The sequence below is a fragment of the Lacerta agilis genome, chromosome 2 (genome assembly GCF_009819535.1).
Source record: "Lacerta agilis isolate rLacAgi1 chromosome 2, rLacAgi1.pri, whole genome shotgun sequence".
NCBI classification, from domain to species: Eukaryota; Metazoa; Chordata; class Lepidosauria; order Squamata; family Lacertidae; genus Lacerta; species Lacerta agilis.
The window spans coordinates 5,741,988-5,760,546 of record NC_046313.1 but is presented as its reverse complement, the minus strand read 5'-3'; the positions used below and the strand labels follow the sequence as shown (position 1 = coordinate 5,760,546).

The 18,559-nt window shown below is 46.9% G+C and overlaps 1 protein-coding gene across 7 annotated transcripts in view; it reads right to left on the bottom strand.

Annotated features, from left to right (window-relative positions):
* FMNL3 (formin like 3) overlaps positions 1-18,559 on the bottom strand; it is a 104,672-nt gene that overhangs the window by 7,998 nt on the left and 78,115 nt on the right. For 6 of the 7 annotated variants that reach the window (XR_004425842.1, XR_004425843.1, XM_033138206.1 and 3 more), the window contains 12 exons: positions 13,408-13,557; positions 11,838-11,939; positions 10,831-11,092; positions 10,664-10,732; positions 10,139-10,263; positions 8,759-8,961; positions 8,130-8,364; positions 5,025-5,093; positions 4,531-4,611; positions 3,863-3,992; positions 2,522-2,682; positions 1,049-1,150 (listed from right to left, as the gene is read on the bottom strand). Coding sequence is in view for 5 of the 7 variants with exons in the window: in XM_033138206.1 (XP_032994097.1) it covers positions 1,049-1,150; positions 2,522-2,682; positions 3,863-3,992; positions 4,531-4,611; positions 5,025-5,093; positions 8,130-8,364; positions 8,759-8,961; positions 10,139-10,263; positions 10,664-10,732; positions 10,831-11,092; positions 11,838-11,939; positions 13,408-13,557 (1,689 nt within the window). In the remaining 2 variants the exon portion in view is untranslated. The remainder of the gene's footprint in view (positions 1-1,048; positions 1,151-2,521; positions 2,683-3,862; positions 3,993-4,530; positions 4,612-5,024; positions 5,094-8,129; positions 8,365-8,758; positions 8,962-10,138; positions 10,264-10,663; positions 10,733-10,830; positions 11,093-11,837; positions 11,940-13,407; positions 13,558-18,559) is intronic. The other variant, XM_033138185.1, reaches the window with a different exon arrangement.

Sequence of the window (18,559 nt, the reverse complement as noted above, 5' to 3'; positions counted from 1 at the left end):
AGTGGAAAACTGGTCCCTCTCTGGGTGACTAGGTCTGGCCCACCTGGGTAACCCTCTGCCTCTTATCCCACCTCACAGGGTTGTTGTGAGTCCTACAGGCAGGACAGGAAAGAAATCTACCGTATATTCCGGCGTATAAGACGACCGGGCGTATAAGACGACCCCCAACTTTTCCAGTTAAAATATAGAGTTTGAGATATACTCGACCACAGATTTTCCACCCGGCATATAAGACGACCCCTGACTTTTGAGAAGATTTTCCTGGATTAAAAAGTAGTCTTGTACGCCAGAATATACTGTAAATAAATGGGCAGAAATGGGAATGAATTTTGACAGGCCAGGGAGGGGATGCACACGTGGACATGGTCTTTTGCCAAGAGCTGTGTGTGGATTGAATTCCCTACAATCCACAGCTCTATCTGGGATGCTAAAACCACAGACCAAAGTTTTCCTAGTCCAAAGAACCAGGTGCTCCCGCAGAGCCAATCTTCAGCCACGAGTCCAGGATCGTCCGGCACTCCCTCACTCTGAGCATCTCATCACGGAAGGAAGCCATCCCTTTGCACCACTGGAATGTTTCCCTGCCTGCTGCCCACTCCTCCCAAATGCTGAGGGCTGCACCTGGCCAGCACTTGAACCCAGGACACGACAGCCTTCTCCAACAAATGGGAACAGAGCGATGGCAACAGAAAGGTGTGGCTGATGGAGGTTCAAGGAAATGGATTGGCTTTCCTCAAGGTACCAAACCCCGGAGAGGTGCTTTGGAGGACTGGGATGTTAGCGAAGAGCAGATGGGCTATGGAGCATGTTGAGGTCCTCGCTGGTGTGGAAGAGAAATGAAGGAGCATGCAGGGAGGGCGCTCTAAATCTCTTGCCCACTGGCCACACCTAATCACAGGAAGACAGGCAGGGCTACTTCCTGTTGGGAACAATAACAGGCAGCACTTGGTGGTGGGGGACTGGCAAGTAGGCTCCCACTTCTACACCAGGGTAAGGCGTGAACTTGTGTGGCTTCTAAGGCGGCCTGGGTTCTCTCTCACACACACACCTTGTAGGATCGGATGAAGCGCGCAAAGACCGGGAAGAAAACGGACGGCGGTGTCGTCTTGGGGCTCTCGCCGAAATAGCGCACAACCGTGTTGTAGGCCTCCTGCCAACAAGAAAGCTGTGTGAACGGAGGCTGACAGTGGCCTTGGCCTTACACTCAGTTTTACCATGGGAAGAGGATGGTGGCACAACAAGTTTGGGGTCAAAATGACAATCTCTGCACAAAGAGACCTTTTGACACATGGCCTGCACATACAGACCTGCTGGGTGTGATCCACTTTGCACACCAGACTGGCATATTCACATGATAAAACTGATTCTTTAAAAGGCACACAAATCTGATGTTCAGAACGCATACAAAATCTGCTGTAGGGGATTTTGTGGGGATTTTGTTTGGTCCACATTTTGTTTAAACAAACCAACTTCACTGTGGCTTTGTACTTTTCCAAAATTTATGATACTGTTCCCAGCTCAAAAAAGTGTCAAAATGTGTATTAAAATGTAAAAAATATATATGCACATTTTAGTGTGAAATTGTGTAGAAAAATGTGTATTCTTAGGGTGAAAACATAAATGCATTAAATTGCATTAAAATAATGCAAACCTTCGTTTTTTTCTGTAAAATTGCAGATTGAAATGGAAACAGGGCTGGAAACAGACTGGAAATGGGATGGTGCACCAGAGCGTGTTGACTTTTTCAACTTCCAAAAATGAGGGGCGCTAAAAAGTTCTGACATGACTTGGGAATTCAAAGGCTATTTTGGTTAAATTAATAAAATGTAGTTTTGCTTGGTAAGTAAAATGTGTGTAAAAGTGCATAGAAATCTTTAAAAATGATTGCCAAGTATTTGCAGTTATATTATATATTAATATTAATTATTATTGAGCATTACCTGACTTACTCAGATGGCAACATTAAAAATTATTTGGTTTTCCAAAAGCAGCTTATGCACTTCTTCATCAGACGTAGACTTACCAAGCCACATGTTGTCCAACCACAAAAATAACAGCAGATTTGAGTTGCTCACACCCAAAAACATAATTTTAATACCCCTCAGTGAAGAAATCTGCAAAAATTAAGTTTCACCCCATAAAACGACACATCCTCCGTGATGCACCTATGCCTGCTCAGAAGGGAGTTTGGCATGCAACTAACAAAATAGGAACTGCTTACATAACACACAAGCACAAATGCACCCTGGATCCCATTGCAAAAATCTGACACCAAGCAAGTGTGGATTAGTCAAACTTGGCACAGGTACTACAGCCAGGCAGGTGGCAGGATTTCCATACGTGAATCTGGCATGCAGCTGGAAACAAAGACAGACACAGTGTTGAACTATATGCCAGACCGATGCATTTTAACATGCTACACAGCGCATACAAGGGAAGCTTGAGCTCCAAATCCTGCACACATTTTAAGGAGCCTTCTCTGCTCACCCCCGAGCTGCATGCCTGGTCCTTCTCCACTCACCTCCGCAGTCTTAGCGTCTTTCTGTAGCCGGTCCAACTTGCCCTCATTGGCGTTCAGGAAGCTGCGCAGGATGCTATGGTCCCGCAAGCTGCACTCCCGCCGGATCAGCTCCATCCCACGCCCCAGCTCCTTTACATCCAGCAGCACGTTCTCCAGGGATACTGTGGTGGGACAGAAACCACTGGGTCAGCCCGGGAACCGGCTCAGATTGGGGAACATCAGCCCAGTTTCAAGGCTCGCGAAAGGCTAGAAGAGATGCACAGGCCTCAAGAGTGAGGCATGCAGACTCTAAGGCAGGGATGGGGGAACTGTGGCCCTCCGGATGTTGATGGACCCCAACTCCCACATCCCTGACCTGTGGCGAAGCTGTGGAACTGCAAAACAGACCTGCTGTAACCATCAGTCTGGGCTTACCCACACTTAACTTTTGCCCGGCTTTTTGCAGGCACAGGTCCCCACTTTCAAGCTCTGTGTCCACCTCAGAGCTTTCTCTGAAATAACCCACTCTTTAAACCAGGCATAGGCAAACTCGGCCCTCCAGATGTTTTGGGACTACAACTCCCATCATCCCTAGCTAACAGAACCAGTGGTCAGGGATGATGGGAATTGTAGTCCCAAAACATCTGGGGGGGGGCCGAGTTTGCCCATGCCTGCTTTAAACAAATGGCAATTTGGGCTTTCTGATTGAGCTTTGAAGAGCAGGTTTTCATGGGGAAAGCTGTGGGGCAAAAAAATAGGGCGCTCAGCTTTAAAGTGCAGAGGAGGGCAACCAAAATGGTCAAAGGCCTGGAAACGATGCCTTATAAGGAACGGCTTAGGGAGCTGGGTATGTTTAGCCTGGAGAAGAGAAGGTTAAGGGGTGATATGATAGCCATGTTCAAATATATAAAAGGATGTCATATAGAGGAGGGAGAAAGGTTGTTTTCTGCTGCTCCAGAGAAGCGGACACGGGGCAATGGATTCAAACTACAAGAAAGAAGATTCCACCTAAACATTAGGAAGAACTTCCTGACAGTGAGAGCTGTTCGGCAGTGGAATTTTTTGCCAAGGAGTGTGGTGGAGTCTCCTTCTTTGGAGGTCTTTAAGCAGAGGCTTGACAGCCATCTGTCAAGAATGCTTTGATGGTGTTTCCTGCTTGGCAGGGGGTTGGACTGCATGGCCCTAGTGGTCTCTTCCAACTCTATGATTCTGTGCCAGGAATAAGCACGGAGTGCGGATAAGCACTCAATGTACAAGCACTGTAAACATCCTACTTTCATGATGTCCGAAAGCAAGAGAGGCGGAAGTAGCTACAGAGGGGACACCTCTGTGAGGTCTTGGCCCTGCCCCTTGGGTCCCTACCTGCAGCTGCTTTCTCCACGAAGTGCAGTTCCTGCCAGAAGGTGCTCAGCTCGGGGTATTTCTCCTTCACCATCATGGCAATGAAGTGCAAGAGGGTTAGCTTCCGGTCCGTCGACTTGGTGTCCAACAGCTTTTGGGGTAGAGGTGGGGAAGAACAGAATGTCAAGGCGCTGCTACAGCCATCCGCACAAGCGGGTGCAAATTCACATGCGGGCTGGGGGCATATAGGGGCATGGAAGCAGATCATCAAGTCTGCACAGTGTGCATTAACTGAAACACGGGAGGTGCTCACAAGGGGCGGGGAGAGCAAATGCGTGGACGCATGCAATCAAGCAAGAAATCAGACGCACAGGTTTGTATGCAGGGCAGGGCAATTATGCAAATTGGCGTCCGTCCGTGGTTTGCTCCATGCATGTGACCGTGTGTCTGAGCAGAAGCACATACGGAAAACTCTGTGAAAGTTGCCGTGCTGTAGGGCAAGATAGGAATTTAAAAATACCAGCTTGGGAATCTTGCAAGGTGGCACAAACAAACAGCTGCCAACAGCTGCCGCCTGAACGGAATGGCCATGTGGTGTAGCATGTGGGAACGGACACCATCTTCCTCCTAGGCACATTATCTGAGCACAAGGGTATGGATGGATACCTTTGCGTAAGCCCTCTCCTTACCAGATCAAGACTCTGCAGCTTAAAACCATAAACCGAACCACGTTTGCTGCTGTTCATGTAGTTGCCGAGAGCGAGGATGATCTGGGAGGGAGAAAACAGGTGTGTCACATAGATGCTTGACATGTCTGGTATTTAAGTCATATAAGGGAGTCCCCAGCCAAAATAACCTGGGCCACCTGTGCTTAATTTCACTGCTTTCATGGAGGCTATGACATTTAACTTGGAAGCCATCAGCACCTAAATAGTGTAGGAAAATGCACTATGCTCAGAGTCATTATTTGAACCCTTACTTTGCCAGCGTTAAGCCTCCTGGCTTTTACAGAATCAAATAGACCAACACGTTTTTATGTAGGAAATCCTCTGCTACAGCATCATCCCTTAAACAGCTGCCCTCCAGCCTCAAAATACTTTGCAAGCTAAACAGAAATAGTTGGGGGGGGGCACCACACATTTGCTGTTTCTCTTGTAAGCACTTCCATATCATCAGGACCCACCTCCAACATGCGTTTGAGCTTCTGTGAAGACTTGACAGATGCAGAGGCAGCAATGATTGCACTCAGTTGCTGTAGGAGGACAAAAATAAAAAAAAGACAAGAACTGTTATTATTGGTTTTGCTGGACCTCAACGCTATGTCAGTATAAAATCATGGAACTGCAGGAATTCAACTTCCTGCAACAGAAGTTGAATAGAAGTTCCTTTCGCACAGGGCGCTCTCAGACTGCTGCTGTTTTGAGGTGGGATGCAATCATTTACTGTCAAATTCATCTGGGCAATGAAAATGCAATGGGAGGTCATGCTCAACAAACCTCCTTCCTCATCTAAATTTGACCTTTCTGTGATAAGGGAAAGGGAAATGCACTGGGAAGTGTTGGGGAACACTTACTTGACGCAACGCCATCTAACATCCCTGTAAACCAACTCAGAATGAATGCTCATTTGATAGCCAACTTCATCTAATCTCCCCTCAAACTTTGCACAAACAAGTCAGGGATGAATGCTCAATAGACAGACTGCCTGGAAATAACATCCAAGGAAAAAAGTATAAAATACTTAGCCGTGACAATCCCTGAAACGAGATGGAGATGTTGTAAAGATATAAACCAAACTTAACTAAACGCAACTCCAAAAAATTGGGGTGAGGGCCCCTAAACAACTAAGTGGAATTAGACAAGAATATATACAACTCAAATGAAAACCCTCATAACAAAAACCCTAACGATATGCCGGCTCTTTCGCGTTTCACTGGATGGAGTCTGTTTCCTCAGATGGAAATTAATTATAGAAACTACAGAAAGCTACGAAAGTCAAACCAAAAGAATAAAGAGCAGTAGGGGGAGAATCCTCCCAAACTATTTCATGTTAGTTGAACTCAGGTTAGCTAACCTAAACAATTTTGATAACAAAACTCATTACTTTGAAAAAACGAAGCCGCACGGGCTCCTGTGACAAGATGCTACAAAAACATGATTAAGACTGCTGAAATAACATCAGCCTGGGAAATATAGTCGTACCTCGGGTTACGTACGCTTCGGGTTGCGTACTTTTCGGGTTGCGAACTCCCGTAACGCGGAAGTGTAACCTGAAGCGCGCACAATCCGCGCAGAAGCGGTCTGCGCATGCGCAGAAGCGTTCTGCGTGCATGCGCAAACGCGTTTTTGGGGTTACATACGTTTCGGGTTACGTACAGTGACCCAGAACCAATTAAGTACATAACCCAAGGTACGACTGTAAGGGGGAAGGCGAGGAAATCTTGATAAACTGTCCTCCCTGGCTTTCACAGGTTTACTGTGCTTTTGCAAGCAGAGCCCGTGCACGTACTACTTATATGCACATGGGTTCTGTTTGCAAATAAAGACTTGGGAGTTGGGTGCAAAATCATGGTCCTCTTTCTCTCTATGTTCACTGTGTGCTCTACTGGAAAGGACTGAAGGAAATGAAACACCGTTCTGCTGCCAAGCCTGCAATCAAGTAATTATTATAGGCTAATGAAAAACCGGAAAGAAAGACAGACCAAAGATAAACAGTTGTTTTGTTGTATTTTATCACTATCAACATGGCATTTCTTGTTAGTTGTCTTGGGTGCTTTAGTCAGAAAGGTGGGGCGTAGAACCAAGCAAGAAGCAAAAGATGGGAAAGCGAAAAACTGTGAGCATAGAAACAGAAGAAGAGCCCTGCAGGATCAGATCAAAGAGCCCAGCAGTCTGTTCTTACAAGGGTCAACCAGATGTCTCTTGCTCATATGCAGAACATATGAACACCACACGAGAGCTTGTGCCAGCATGGATGTTAGGGCTTAGTATGAATGAATCAAGACAAGAGAAGGTGTGACACAATGGTGGCAGGTAACAAAAATGGGTCAAGAGCAATCCAGGGGTCCTTGTGAGCCAGACCAGTGTGTTGTCCATTTAGCTCAGCCATGACTACCCCTACTACCGTAACAACAGATCTCCATGGTTGTTTCCCAACACTTATCAAAATTGAGGGTAGTGAGAGTTGAATCTGAGACCTTGCACACATGCAAAACAAGTGACCTGCTAAAGAACTATCTGTGCCTCCCTGTCCCTTGACGTTGCTGGGCAGCGCCACAAGCAGAGCCATGCTGTTTGGCAAACACCCTTTGCTGCAGTGGCACAGCCAGGTGGCAAAGAATGTGAAATATGTCAATTACCCTCCAATGAGACTGCTAGGTAATCTGAAGGTTATGCAATGATGCAATGGATGTTTGCACTTGCTGGGAAAATATTTATCGCCTGATTTCAAAGAATGCATAGGTTTAATTTTTTTAAGGGCAGCAGAAGTGTGTGTGTGAGTGTGAGTGTGTGTGTGTGTGTGTGTTTAATAAAGCTTTTGATTACCAATACAGGTGAAACTCGAAAAATTAGAATATCGTGGAAAAGTCCATTTAGGTAAGCAATTGTTTTCATTAGCTACTGGAGTTTAATATATGAGATAGACTCATGGACATGCAAAACGAGATATGTCAAGCCTTTGTTTGTTATAATTGTGATGATTATGGCGTCCAGCTGATGAAAACCCCAAAGTTGAGATTGTTAATTTGGGGTTCTCATCAGCTGTACGCCATAACCATCACAATTATAACAAATAAAGGCTTGACATATCTCGCTTTGCATGTCATGAGTCTGTCTCATATATTAGTTTCACCTTTTAAGTTGAATTACTGGAAGAAATGTACCTTTCCACGGTATTCTAATTTTTCGAGTTTCACCTGTATATGACTATCACAATATGGCACGTCTAGCCTCTTGGAGAAACTTAAAGCAGGAAGATCAACCCTGAACTCTTACTGTCCAAACTTCTCCACGTCCCACCAGAATCAATGTGGCTTTCTCCCAAGTAAGTATGCTCGGGGCTGCAAACTTTCCAGCTGCATAAACAGCTAGAACTACTCTCTTGGTTTCTCCCTTTTTAGATATATGGAAAGGTAAAAGGGCACAGAGGTAACCAGACCAGGACAAGGAACTTAATTCCCAGACTCCCCTCCTCTAGCTTCATGACTTAACCCTTATTTTTCCAAGAGCTGAGGAGAGAGTCCAAAGAGTTTGGGCTCCCACAGTCAGAGGGGAGGCAAGTCTCGTACCGGCATGAGCATCTGGATGTTCTCACTGAAGTTGCCCAGGAAGGCCATGATGGCCATGCGCTGCGTCAGGCGCTCCACCTTGCTGAAGTGCAGCATAAAGCGGTCCTCGTCCGACAGCTCCTCCAGCGGCTTCCGCTCCTTCTCATACTGGCGCAGCAGCTTGACCTCGTTCTCCGTCGGCAGGAAGCGCATGAGGCACTCGACAAAGTCCACCGGGAGAGTCTTCAGGTCAAACCTGGAAGAGCAGCAGCAGCAAAAACGGCCCTGTGTCAGAAGGCAGCAGAAAGGGGGGCTGCTAAAGGAACTAGGCTGGGAGCGGGAAAGCCCAACGGAGCTTGTGGGGTGATGTGGCAAGAGTGCCAGGCTGGGGATCTGGAAGGCCAGGGTTCAACTCTTCACTTGGCTATGATGCTCACTGGGTGAACTTTCCTGAGGTGGTCTCTCTCTGTCTCTCTCTCTCTGCCTAACCTACCTCATAGGGTTGTTGCAGGATAAAATATGCCAAGGGACAGCCACTTAGATCTCAGAGAACCAGTGGAATATAAACTTAATAAATACATGTTTTTCAGGGGTGCTGTGGAAGGAAAAACTACACACACGCAAACACACACACACACAGAGATACCCACGTGTGAATGGCTTTGCAGATCTCCTCTGTGCTCCTCCCTGCTTTGCGCAAGGTGATGGCAAGGTTCTTGGCCCGGTTGGCTTCCAACAGGGTGACCTTGTTGACTGCCTTGTGGGATGCCTTGTTCTTAGAGCAGAGAAGGTCAATGGCCGGGCCTTGGGCTTTGGTCTTAAAGAGCTCCTCAAACTTGTCCAGATCAAGGTCCTGGAAGAGGAGAGAGGATCCAAAGAGTTACCCATCCTACCGGTAGGTAATTATGATACTAATGAAAATAATAAGAATGACAACAACAATGAAATACATTCTGATTTCAAGCTGCTCATAATCTGCCTTTTCACTACTGGAGGAATTTCAAAGCCACTAACAGCATGTTATCAGATGCTTCAGTTTGGGGAGCTAGGGAGGGAACAGTGAATAGAGAGCTGAACTTGGATTGGGGAGAAGTAGGTTCAAATTCCTATTCAAGGATTGTTGTGAGTATAAAATGGTGGGCGGGGGAGCCCAGTGAGTGTGTTGGAGGAACGGTGGGATACATATGTGAAGAATCAGTACAAAGCAAAATAGAAGCCTTAAGTTGAAGAATTGGCTGGTTGGTTCCAATAATACATGAAATCCTCTCTCTTTCTCTCTCTCACAGAGAAAGTGAGAGAGTGAGCAATTTGGTCTTCATTGCTTCCTCGGGGTTACCAGTCCCAGGAGGCAGAACTCCCCTATCGAAGGTCCCTTCCTTTGCTGCTCTCTTCTTTTCTGCCAATAGCACACCACACCTCCTGTCTCTATGACATCGTGTGTAGCTTCCCCCCATTCATCAGTTTCCCTGGCTCCTCCTTTCTTCACCTCCATTCATTCCCTCCCTCCCCCAATGTTCTCAAAGACTCCTGCTTTTCAGGCCCCCATAGCACTGCACTCTTCTCCCTTATAGTACACGGGCACTGCTGATCTCAATCAGAGCCCCTTCCCTTTCCTTACTTCCCCCACTCACTCCTCTCCTCAAGCCTCATTCTCCACCAACCATTTTCCCCCACTCATTATTCTTACACTGTGCATTGCCTACTCTACATTCTTCCTTCAAAGTCCTTTCTTCTGGGCACACTCTGCCTTAGCTTCCCTATATCCCGGGGCCTCTTTTCAATTCTTGTGTGAGGTTCCGGTGCCAGCCAAAGTGACAACATTCCCTTCCCTCAAAGAGGCTGAACTACAAACTGTTCCGTTTCCCTCAGCAACTGAATGTTCTGTGCTGCTGCACTCGATAGGCTGATAAGGGTTTCACCTGTGCAAGTACAGTAGATACAAATGCAACGGATTAAAGGTTTTAAAGAACGGTGCACTAACAAATCTTCTGTATGTGACACCTTCAGACTGAATTCCCCCATTCCCTCACCTCCAAGATCTTTTCATCATCCAGCTCACTGAAGACTGTGCCGCTGATCTGGTTGGGCTTCAAGGCCGTCCAGTTAAAGACCGGCAAGCGGAATTTCGTCTTGATGGGTTTCTTAATCCGGATTGCTTGGGGGCACAGAGGAGAGAGAAAAGTATTATTTGTCCTCACAGGTGCAGAAGAGGTCAGGGCTCAGCCCAGCTCAGTCCCAATGGGCCACAGGGAGGAAGAGAATTGGGCTGGTTCCCCAGGCAAGTTTCTGTTCCCACTTTTGGTTCACCTTCATGCACTTCTCTGCTGACACACTTTCAAGCATACCACAAAGGCTGGCTACGTGGTTTGTTTGGCTGTTGTTGTTTTTGGAGACACATCAAAGATTCCCAGGAAGATGAATTCTGTACCCAGAACCGTGTTACTGTGCTTTTACTCGTGAAATTACAGCACACATATAGCAAGCACCCAGGGCCTTTTATGGCTGTCCCTCTTTCCGTCTTGCAGGTGGGATGGATGCAAGGAGGCAAAACGTACCTGATAAGCCCATAGTGAGAATCACAGAGGGAGACATCCCCGGAAGTGGTGGAGCTGGCGGACACTTATCTGTGAGAGAACAGGGGTGGGAAAATATATGTAGCAACAGTCGCCCTCTGTGCAACCATTGTGTGAGAAGATGGCAGGGTTCTTTCCTTTGGACTTACCCGGTAGCGGAGGAGGGGGCGGGGGGAGAGGCGGAGGAGGGGGCGGGGGTGGAGGGGCAGCCTCCATGGGAGGCAGGACCGGGAGGCGGAGGTCGTCCTCGGGGATGTCGCTGAAGTTGACCTCCGCCCCTGGAGGTGGCGGCAGCGGCAGGTGGTCTCCCCCTGTCGGGCGAGAGGTATAGTGGCGTCGGAAAGCCTCCTCCTTCTCCTTGATGATTCTGCGCAGGGTGTGGACCTGGTTGCTGGCACTTTCGTAGGTTTCCTGCCCCAGAAGAGACACATCGATAAGGCCTCCTCTTCCCACTCTCTGGAGGCCATTCCCAAGGCCAGATGCCGCTGGGTCTCAAAGGACCAAGGGACACATTATACGTTCAGCAGAATTAAGGGGCAGAGCTTATTCCCCAGCTGTAGCACCTCTGGGAGCTCTCTCTCATTCTCGCTCTCTGTGTGTACATATTTACACAAATTTACATGCTCCTCCACAGGGATAAATAACAGACATGTAGAAGTTGTGGGGTGTAACATAAGCAGTCAAGTACAGCACTTGAAGGTAATGGCTTAAGGAGGCGAGAATTGTGCCTCATCTCTACAGTGGAAAGACCCAAGGATCAACCTTGATGGGGCACATTCTTGTAAATCAGGAGTCTGTCAATGCTTGATTCTTTAGATAACCTTTTCCACACAGACCTGCCAGGCAGGGTCTGCTCGAGAAATCCTGTTCATGGGGAGCATCGCCTGCGCCCGCTAGGCCTCACTATCATCCTGAATATTGTGTCTGAATAGAAAGTGTTCCCTGGCATACAGCAGTGCTCCCCCTGTGGGCAGGAGGACTGGGAATGGTGAGCCAACTACCAAGGAATCCTGTCCACCATTACGGATCTTTTCACTGAGAAGCGTCTGAGGAAACATCCCAGGGAGGTTAGAAAAACCAATGCTTTTACCCAGACTATGGACGGACCCCCATCTTCTTAGGAAAGCCTCCACATCGCTTTCTCCTGGCCACATACCTTGACAATCTCCAACTCCTTCTCCCGCTGTAGCAGCTGTTTCTCCAGCTCTGCAACCCGCATTATGTTTTCATTCTCCAGATCCAGAAGCTTTTCTGTCAACTGAGTGGAAGAAAATAGGGATCACCAACTTTCCTTTGGTCAAAAAAAGACGGTTCTGTTCTCATTATTCTGCTCAGATAACCATTTGTCCAAAATCTCACGTGTGGAGCACACTCACGAGGCTCTTGTTTTTAAACAAGTTGCTAGCCCTCATGGTTGTAACAATGTTTTTTTGCAAATGTACAGGCAGTTAAGCCTGACTGCACCTTCCCTTCCCAACACCAGTTAGGGGATCTTCTTCAGCACAATGTACAGGTAGCCTATTGCCATGAGATGGTGGTTATGGTTGCTGGCTTAAAGGTAAAGGTAAAGGGACCCCTGATCATTTGGTCCACTCGCGGACGACTCTGGGGTTGCGGCGCTCATCTCGCTTTACTGGCCGAGGGAGCCGGCGTACAGCTTCTGGGTCACGTGGCCAGCATGACTAAGCCGCTTCTGGCGAACCAGAGCAGAGCACGGAAACGCCGTTTACCTTCCCATCGGAGCAGTACCTATTTATCTACTTGCACTTCATGCTTTCAAACTGCTGGTTGGCAGGAGCAGGGATTGAGCAACGGGAGCTCACCCCGTTGCAGGATTCGAACCGCAAACCTTCTGATCGGCAAGCCCTAGGCTCTGTGGTTTAACCCACAGCGCCACCCACATCCCTGGTTGCCGGCTTAGGGAGCTTTAAAAGGATATTAGACAAATGAATGGAAGGTACACGCATTTTCTTCTGTTTTAGTATTTTAACTTGTATATTTTAAGGTAGGTTTGTAATTTTTTCTTGGTTTTTTTTTTATCTTTTTGTAAAGCTCATTGAGGGTTGTTGTTGTTGTTTTTACAACCAAGCTGTGTATAAATTTTATGAAATAAATTTAGCCATGAAAGCTAAATGGAACATCCATGTTTGGAAGAAGTATATTACTGAGTACCAAATGTTGGAGGGGTAAACCATGGTGGAGAGCAGTTGCCTTCAAGCACTGGTTTCGGGCTTCCCAAAAGCATCTGATCAGTCACTGTTGGAAAAAGGGTTCTGGACTAGATGGAACCATCCATCAGGACTCTTCCCTAAATGGCCTCGGCCCTGTATACCTGAAGGAGTATCTCTACCCCCATCGTTCAGCCCGGATACTGAGGTCCTCCTCTGAGGGCCTTCTGGTGCTTCCTTCACTGTGGGAAGCGAAGTTACAAGGAACCAGGCAGAGGGCCTTCTCAGTAGTGGCACCCACTCTGTGGAGTGCCCTCCCATCAGATGTCAAGGAGATGAGTAACTATAGAATCTTTAGAAGACATCTGAAGGCAGCCCTGTATAGGGAAGTTTTTAATGTTTGATGTTTTATTATGTTTTTATATTTTGCTGGAAGCTGCCGAGAGTGGCTGGGGCAACCCAGGCAGATGGGTGGCATATAAATATTGTTGTTATTGTTGTTGTTGTTAATTCCTGTGTTCGTCTGGTGAACTAAAGGGGGGGTATCTGTACACCTACATGTGATAAATGTTCTTCCAACTCCTCCACTTTCTCCAACGCTACGTTCTTGGTCTCCGCATCCTCCAGCAGCCCTCCTACATCAAATACGTTGTCCAGGTAAGCCTGGATCTGCACTTGCAACTTTTCGCTTTCCGTGTGTCTCGACTTCTGTGGAAAGAAACGAAAATCCAACACAAGAGGAAGAAAACTGCGTGAAGCCTGTGAGCAAGGGGAAATTATCTTAAAGGGAACAAGCTTCCAAGTTGCTGCATGATGGTACCGAGTCTCTCCCAAAAGCTACAACAGAACAGTGAGGATCATCTCATGATACAATTCCCACAGGATGTTTTCCACGCTCCTAGTTCATCTGATAGTACATAACTGGAAGCACTGGAGGCAGCCCCAATGAAAAAGTGAGTCCGATGTCAACCCTGATATGTCAAAGCTGGTATGTGATGAAATGCCAAGATGAATGGCCTCTGGGGAGCACTTTGGCTTATGGAATCCTGGAAACTGCAGTTGGGATTCTGTTGGAGATCCCTAGACCCCCACCACAGAACTACAGTTCCCAGAGATCCCTTGAAAGGAGGAATGACGAGTAAGTGAGATTAAGTTTGAAGGCCGCTTTATGCCCTTGGAAGTGTCTGGAACTAGCACTTACTTCACAGCCATGCCTTGCCATCACTCGCCTACCCCTTCCTGCTAGGTGGCTAGAACTCTTCCCCGAATGGCTCTTCAGTTCCCAAGTTCTTTACTGCGCCTCTGAAGAGGCCTGTCCTTTTGTACCACTAAGCTTCTCTATTCTGCTGTTTCGTTCCTGTTATTGAATTGGTGCCTGTTTCCCTTGAACGAGCAATGAGCTTGGTTCTGAGAACAAGACTTGGTCCCCTAATGTCTGTTTCGGGTCAAGTTTTGCTTCAGCTGAAACCAAGGCTAGAAACTGACATCAAACCGGGATTTCCACCCAGCCCTTGCACCCAACTCCACTGTTCTGCATCCTGTCATTATCTTTAATCATCTGGAGAGGAATGGTACTACATATCCAAACCCGCTTTCTTCCCAACTTCTTGTCCAACTGGAAATTATTTTGGCCTTTTAAAAAGATGCTCGGGTTTGTTGTCTATTTTCATGTGAGGGTGGCCAGTCTTTCTTTTCAATAACAAGGCATTAATTTGATGCCGAGGCTTGAGAAGTTTAACTCTTTTGGTATTCCCCACCCCACTGCCTTGCAAAGGTTTTGCTTCCGGTTCCATCAGTCACTTCCTAAGGAGTGCTTTTGCTGGAATCGACAAATATTCCACAGCAAAGTATATAATAGCCCTTAACTGGAAGGTTTAAACGAACAGCAGGGCCCTCTTTGCCTGATGAGATTACCGTATTTTTTGCTCCATAAGACGCACTTTTTTCCTCCTGAAAAGGGGAAATACCTGTGCGTCTTGTGGAGCGAATGGTGGTCCCTGGAGCTGAATTGCCCAGGGGCCAAAAGCAGATTGTGCTTTTTATTTTACAAAGAGAAAGGGGAGTGTTGAAAGGACCCTGCTCAGCAGCTGATCAACAAGAGATCGGGAGAGAGATAAGAGTCCCTGCTCCCTTTCAGCCACGCCCTCCTTTGTTGAATGTGCTGCAGAGGGAGGTTGTTTGTTTCCCCAGGACATGTGACTGGCTGATTAGATTATCTGTCTGCAAACAGTAGAAATGGCTCCCTTAAGATTTTTTCAGAAATGTGAGTTAAACCCCATAAAAATGGGGCTTTTCCTCTTTGCTTTTCCCCCTTTGCAAAAGGAGTTTTGCTTTTCCCCCTTTGCAAAAAAAGCTGCAAAACCTTTAGCTGATCCTAAAAAAAACAAAAAACCAGGGCTTTTCCCTTTGCAAAAAAGCTGCAAAACCTTTAGCTGATCCTAAAAAAGGCCTTTTGCCTTTGCAAAAACAGCTGCAAAACTTTTAGCTGATCCTTAAAAAAAACCAAAAAAACAACAACACCCAGGGCTTTTAGAGGAGGAAAACCAGAAAAATATTTTTTCCCTTGTTTCCTCCTCTAAAAATGAGGTGCGCCCTATGGTCCGGTGCGTCCAATGGAGCGAAAAATACGGTAAGTGGACTGGCTGCCATCACAGCAGACATAAACAGACCACCAGACTGCAAACAAGTATCTTGGCAACTCAAATGAAGGGAAAGGGAGGAGGAAGGCAAAAGTTAATGTTGGTTTTAGAGGAGCTGAAGACAACTTGAAAGAGGCATCACTTTCCATGGGATCCCCTTTATTTTCTAGTCCCATCGTTGTCTTTGGTCAAGTAGGTTCTGTAGGTTTTTGAAACAATTCAAACCCCAAGGAACCTGTTTACCAGATACAATGGTGAGACATGTACACATTAAAAGCAGAAACCCACATCCCTACCCCCCCCAAGCTGCCTCTCTGAAAAAAGACCATCTCCAACTGAAGTCATTGTGCTCAAAGATAGCACAAGGAACCCAATGTGTGTTGATCAAGGGGAACTTCCCTCAGCATGGGGAAATATTGTTTGTGAAGAGGGAAGTTTCTGTGGTTTTTTAACAGAGAAATTTTTTTCAGGAAATGTGAAGCAGGGATTTCATAAGGGTGCTTCCAGGTGGCGACTTAATATTGAAAATGTTGGGATATTAAAAATAGGTAATTGGCAACTGTTTGGGTTTTTAAAAAAAAATCTTATCAAATTCCCCCTGGATTTTCCTCATGAATGCATAAGGAGCAACAATCTCACAATAAACACCCATTTGGAAGCACCCTCAGTTCCAGGCTATCTTTATCTGCCTCTGATTTATGCCACTTTAAATATGATAGTCTTGAAGGGGTGCTAGGTAAAGGTAAAGGACCCCTGACAGTTAAGTCCAGTCGTGAACGACTCTGGAGCTGCGGCGCTCATCTAGCTTTACTGGCCGAGGGAGCTGACGTTTGTCCGCAGACAGTTTTTCCGGGTCATGTGGCCAGCATGACTAAGCCGCTTCTGGCGAAACCAGAGCAGCACACGGAAATGCCGTTTACCTTCCCGCCAGAGCAGTACCTATTTATCTACTTGCACTTTTTTGGCGTGCTTTCACAACTGCTATGTTGGCAGGAGCTGGGACTGTGCAACAGGAGCTTAACCTGGCACAGGGATTCGAACCGCCGACCTTCCAATCGGCAAGCCCTAGAGTCAGTGGTTTAGACCATAGCGCCACCCGCATGGGCTGCACTGGACTCTTAATTGCTTTTGCTGCAACAGGCTAACAAGAGTAACCCTGTATGTTTGCAAAGGCTCCAAAAGATACTCTAAATGTGGGCTACTCTCCAGTAAGAGTACGTTATGCTGCCATTCTGTCAATCTGTCTCTCTCATACACAAACATCCTGCCTGGACAAAGTTCACCTCTGGTTGAAAAACACCTCTACTAAAAGGATGAGGAGCTGTGTTTTCTTGTCGATCTTTAGTACTGATCACATTGGTTGTTGTTTTTCAGCCTACTTTGCATTTTAGTGCATAAATATTGTGCTATTGATCGTAACTGTAAGCCTAGAGGGCATTTTGTTCCCCTCAAAAGGTAGCTTCTGTGCACCAGGAGAAAAAAGGGAATGAAGAAAAACAAGACTGAGAACAAGACTGCAATGTAACACACCCATGTTTTTCATCAGGACCAAAACGCAGCACGGCGTGTGATTCAAACCTCAAAGCGATTTTGCTTCAAGGATTTGGCACAACGACTTCTAGGAGGAACAACATTACTCCTAGATCACTATTGCCAGGATCCTTCCCAGGGTTGCTCATGAGTAACGACAGAGCCTTCAGTTACTAAGACTATTTATTGTGCATTTCTATTTACAGTGTAGAGCTAGTTCCAAACATGACCGCTCAGTCACTTGAAGAATCCGGAAGTGCCGCTCTCCTGTTTCCCACCCAACACCAAAGCCTCGGCACCCTAAAACGACATCTGCAGTGCCTCCTGACCCTCCGATGCTGTGCTGGCGCCGGAAGCGGCAGCTCTTCCTCAGATCCTCTCTGGCTGGCGATGCTGGGTCTTTGCCCAGAGTCTCCAAGCCTCTGCACCTCCTCCTCCCTTGGAGACACCTCAGGAGAAATGCTAGAGGAGTCGGAGTCCGTCGACAGAAGTGGCTGAGGTTCCATGTAACTTAGAGAGACTTCCTCTCGCAAAGAGCTGCTCTCCCAGTCCTCCTCCCGAGGAGGACCTCTCTCCTTGCCCTCCTTGTGAGCAGGACCTCCTCCCAGCCCTTCCTCTCGAGTAGTCCTCCTGTCCCCCTCGCTCCTCACAAGGAATACCTCTGCCCCGGCTCTCCTCCCGAGTAGGACCTCCCCTCGCCCTCTCCTCGCGAGGAGCCGGGCAATCCCTGACAGCTATCAAAACTTGTCTATGGTCAGGGAAAATGCAGGGATCTTGCTTGCATTAAGCACCTATGCATTTAGGGATCAAGTGTGAGTAGATGCCACCTTCCTGTGATTTTATCTATTAATTCCTCCTCTCCCATGCAGGTGTCCTTTGCTGATGGATCTGAGCAAGCCATCCTGCCCAGATGGTCACAAGTTGTTCCGAGAAATTCCAACCATTAATTTGCTCTAACACCCTGGTAGAGTTTAACTTAAAAGCAATGGACCTAGACAAAGATCAAGAGACCATACATGAATATGACAATTTAATGATTCCGTGTGTCAGACCACAACCCCAGTCATGGAAAAATCTGGTGAGGAAAAATGCAACTGGTTGGTTTAACCCATTAATGCTTTTATCTTTAAAGGCACAGGTTAGAACAGAACTAGATACTCTGGTGTTCAGAAACTTTCAGAGGAATACTTTAAATTGATACACCAATTACATCTCTTGATTGGCAGGAGGAACAAGTTATTCACTGAAAAACAATGGGAACGTTGAATCCAAGCAAGAGTAGCTAACAATTCTGGGCATTGGTTTCTGGAGCCCTTGACAAGAGACCCTTCATGACTAACACCGTCCCATCTCAGATATGGTACGGATACTATTTAAAATTATTCTGTGATGAGAGGGTGGGCTCTGTGGAACCTCAGTAGTTTACTATAGAGGACCTCTCAGAATGGGCACCAGTCACAACAGAAAAAGTTAAGACTTCTTATTGCCCCAAATCTAGGAAGGCCCAGGTCCTGAGTTACTTAAAGTAGGTGCTGCTTTGC